We start from the raw sequence: 4,480 nt of genomic DNA on the forward strand, positions 1-4,480 counted from the left end.
AGAAAAGTCTCTGAGAACCTGAAACATTGCACTTCTGAAGACTCCAGGTAGGTTGCAGCTCTGGAAAATGGTGGCGCTGGAGACTAATATGACCAGAATATTAGCATGCCTAATAATTATGCACACAGTGTAAAGAAAATAAAATGCAATGTACAAAGCAGTCCTCAGGCTCTATAAGCAGCCAGCAGAGGGCAGATGTCTGATACATTTACAGTCTTTTAGCACTAAAATAAAAAATTAGGTAAAAAAGGAAGGTCCAAAGATTTTGTGGGAACACAAAAATTATATTTGTGGTCTCTCATGTACAGGTTTATCCTTTTATAGTTTACTTCAACTTTCCAATCCTGGAAATGTGAAAAAAAAAAAAAAAAAAAAAAAATTGCTCCACAAAGAACGAAGGGCCGAGAAAACATCTAGAGGAGCAAGATATTAATCACATTATACATTTCAACAGATTTCATGTGTGGTGATGACTGTCTGGAGTCCTGAAACATTACTCTCCTCTTTTCAAGAATCTTTGTTTATTAATTTTACTTAGCCAAAATCCACCAACAGATCCACCTGACTTTTCCTCCAAATCTGACACTGACAAACTAAAACTGAAAATAGTGAAACGGCCTGAACATTGTGTCAGTTTGTCAGGTTCAAGAGTAACTGAAACCTCTAAATGCAAGTATACAAGCACAGAATTGTCCTTTTTTTTCGTAGGTCAGCAATACATACTCATCTGCATCAACATGTGACTAAATTCTTCACTTCATCTTCACAGGAAGTGCTGTGGTGTTTGATGAAACTCTTGTGCTCTTGCAATAGTGTGAGGAGTTTTATCTCTTTTCCGTTTCGCTGTATACCTGTAGTTTGTCGTCTAAAATAAAATTATGCCATTAAAATAGCCCATGTGACAAGTGTTCAAGTGTAAGTTTCCGATGCTATGAGAATACTTTTTGTGCGTGAAGAAAATAAAAATGACGACATTATCCAACAATTTGTCTCTTCAGTGTGAGTCCTTGACGCAAGTTCATGAAACAAAAAGTATTCTTGTAGCTTTATAAAACTGCAGTTGAACCACTGATGTCACACAGATTATTTAACAAAGTCCTCACTACAGGAACATTTCAGTTCCCTTGCTGTCTTTGGATGGTCAGAAAGCTCTCGGATTTCATCAAAAATATCTTAATTTGTGTTCTGAGATAAACGAAGGTCTTATAGATTTAGAACAACATCAGAGCGAGTAATAAACAACAGAATTTCATTTTTGGATACAATTTTGGGTTTCAATTAGACCTTTAAAATGCCTATGAAAAGTTTTGAGTGAGTGGTAACGTTGAGCGGATATTTGGTTTTACCTCTGCCTTGTTCTCTACAGCTCTTTTTCACTTGCCTTGACTGCAACCGGCTACTGTCGTCTATACTGAAGGCAAGGCTTTTGCCCGATATACTGAGACCAGAGAGCTACTCACAATCTCACCAGAATGAACCGCAGTTCAGCTGCACTGTACAGCTGAAAGCATAACTCAATTTACATCAAAAGGCCTACATTAGGAGTAACCTCATGATTTTACTTAGTATATTCTGAACTGTCCTTAATGTTTGTGGCTGTGGGTGTAAATGAACAAAACAACAGTTTCAGAACAATTCCAAAAGTTCTTCTCTGTTAAAGGCTTTTTAAGCAGAGAAACAGCTGTAACGACTTGCATGCACTAAAAAAAAAAGAAGCTAAATATCTTTTTATTAATCTGTTTTTCTTCCTATTTCTCTGTGTAACTCTGTAAAGAGTTTCGTTTCATCATTTCTTCTTGAAGTGTGATATGAGTGTTTAAACACAGGAAGTGTCTGTTTTAGATGACACAGGACAGCAGTTATTTTATTAATGTGTCAGTATGGGCTCCAGTGCGCTGCCTCTCATCCTCTGTAAGTATTTTATTATATTCTACACCCGGGTGCAAACTCAGTTCCCGAAAGGCCACAGTCCTGCAGTGTTTCCAACCTTGTTACCTGTAGTTCTCAAATCAGCTAAAATTAGCAGGGCTGCAAACCTACAGGAACTGAGCTTGGCTGCTCTCCTCTACACCGTCTTCAGATGTAGATCAATTTCAACAGGTTGTGTTGTGTGTAGGAGGGTTTACAACTTTAGTCTCACTGGTAATTGTATTCTTCTTATTATTTATTTATTTTTGGCATTTGTTGCCTTTGTTGTGATGGGACAGATCACAATTGACAGGAAGTGAAGTGTTTGGGGAGGTGGGGTTAACAATGGCGCTGTATGTCAGCGTGCTGCCCACAAGATTATCAATTTTCTATTGTTTAAATTCAATGTGATGATATGTTAAAGTATATGGTAATGTATGTGGACATGTAAGCCACACTTAAAGGGTTAGTTCACCCAAAAATTAACATTTTGCCATTAATTATTCACCCTCATGTCACCCAAACCTGTAAGACTTTTGTTCATCTTCAAAACACAAATTAAGATATATTTTTATTAAATCCGAGAGCTTTCTGCCCTCAGTAGACAGTAAGGGAACTGAAACTTTCAAGGCTCTTTCTTCTTGTGTGTCAGCAACAATACACGTCATGGTGTTCTCGTGAATGTGTGTCATATAGACTGACATGGAAGAGAAGAAATTGTGGAACAAAGTAATCAATTTTATTATTATTTTTTTTATTTTCTTCGCACACAAAAGTATTCTTGTAGCTTCATTTAATTACGGTTGAACCACTGGTGCTACATGGACTTTTTTTAATGTTTCTGTGTAACACTATAATGTTACAAAAGCTTTTTATTTCACATAAATGCTAATCTTTGTATTTTTCTATTTATCAAATGTCCTGAAAAAAATTACTTGTCTGTTTTAAATATTTATCATGAATATTTGCTGTATTTTGTATCACATAAATGCAGGCTGGTGAGCAGAAGATATTTAAAAAATAAAAAAATTAAAATCTTACTGTTCAAAAACTTTTGACTGTGTACACCAACCATGTGTAGTTGGACAGAAACCAAACATAATTTAGTAAAAGGTGATTATTACAAAGCCTGTTCTAAAGCCATGACTGGACAGTTTTTAGCAAAGCAATGAGTGTTTGGAAAACACTAGCATTTTGATTGGTTGTGTTTAAAAGGAAATCAAGATAATTCCTGATAGATTTTTTTGTGTGTGTGTTTCATAGAGAATAGTATTTTGTGTTTTGCAAAAAGTGTTATTAAAACATAGTGTATGGTTTTGTAGATTTGGTGTGTGGTTCTGGTGTTTGAGTGTCAGGTTTCAGAAATTGTGTGTTTTTTGTTTTTTGTGTGTAAGCAGTTAAAAAAAAAAACTAATAGAGAAGCAAAAATACAAAGACGGCAAAACAAATATAAAAACAAAACGACCAATGAAAACCTAAACAGACAGCACTACAGAAATTGCCATGTTTTAGTAATTTGCATTGTGTTGAATGAATGGAGATGTTTTTTATATCTGTGTTCCTTCTGCTTTTTAGTGCTGATGTCCCTCATCCACGCTGGACTCACTCAAGGTACTGTGCAGTGCTGCAGTACATTTTATTTAACAAATGTGAAATGTTTTGTAGTTATTTGATGTGTATTTGGCCAAAATGCAGTGTTTTTGTCATGAGGAGGTTTTGAGTTTGTAACAGTGATTGATACAATGATACTGTAGGTGATCAATATTTACTCATATGTGTATTAATACAGAGAGATCAAAACCTGTAGTGAAGGTGACGCCAGATCAGCGTGTGTTCATAGGAGAGACAGTCACTCTCACATGTGACATACAGGGAGGAGGAAACATTCAGTGGATATACTGGTTTAAAGCTGGATACAATTACAATCCATACAGAACAACAACAACAGCAGAGTTTAGTTTCAGAGCTGATTATGTGTATTACAGTGGTAAATACAGCTGTAGAGGAGAGAGATCAGACTCACAGAGATCAGACATCAGTGCTGCTGTTACACTGACTGTATCAGGTGAGTGTTCATATTCACATCTGTTTAATGCTCATTTAAATCATTATTTGTTGCTCCAGGGTGCATATGTAGCAGTAAAAGTTATTTAGTAAGAGTAACCTATTCACAAACCTATTCACAAAGCTACTGAGACCAATTTTAAATATGAAATTGGGAGAAATCTTAAACTAAGAGAACGGGTGGGGTTAACCATATTGCTATGGATGATGTCACAAAGCTTACTAACTAAGCCCACAGTGATTGGCTGAGAGGGGATGGGTCTCTGTCAGTGATGTAGCAACTTTACATGGCCACTCGCTCTAGCATTAACCTAGATAAATGTGCACTACTGACTGTTCATGAAGAAGCTATTAGTGCACAAAGGTGGTAGAGATCACTGGCATTTTTTTCCTGATTTTTTGCCTCACAGACATGAGAAAGATATCTATAAAAACTAGAAATGTCTAAACCAACCGATTCAAATTGAGAACATAGTGGAGTGTGGGGCACAATCTAATGCGGGGTTAG

General features: G+C 36.1%; 1 protein-coding gene across 6 annotated transcripts in view; it reads left to right on the plus strand.

The window, feature by feature from the left end:
- Nucleotides 1-1,807: 1,807 nt before the first annotated feature.
- Nucleotides 1,808-4,480, plus strand: part of LOC127168455 (basement membrane-specific heparan sulfate proteoglycan core protein-like) — a 21,778-nt gene continuing 19,105 nt past the window's right edge. For 5 of the 6 annotated variants that reach the window (XM_051115343.1, XM_051115342.1, XM_051115344.1 and 2 more), the window contains exons 1-3: nt 1,808-1,911; nt 3,484-3,519; nt 3,698-3,973. In XM_051115343.1, coding sequence (XP_050971300.1) covers nt 1,881-1,911; nt 3,484-3,519; nt 3,698-3,973 — 343 coding nt within the window. In that variant the 5' untranslated portion in view covers nt 1,808-1,880. The remainder of the gene's footprint in view (nt 1,912-3,483; nt 3,520-3,697; nt 3,974-4,480) is intronic. The other variant, XM_051115345.1, reaches the window with a different exon arrangement.

Source organism: Labeo rohita, chromosome 7 (assembly GCF_022985175.1).
Source record: "Labeo rohita strain BAU-BD-2019 chromosome 7, IGBB_LRoh.1.0, whole genome shotgun sequence".
Classification (NCBI taxonomy): Eukaryota; Metazoa; Chordata; class Actinopteri; order Cypriniformes; family Cyprinidae; genus Labeo; species Labeo rohita.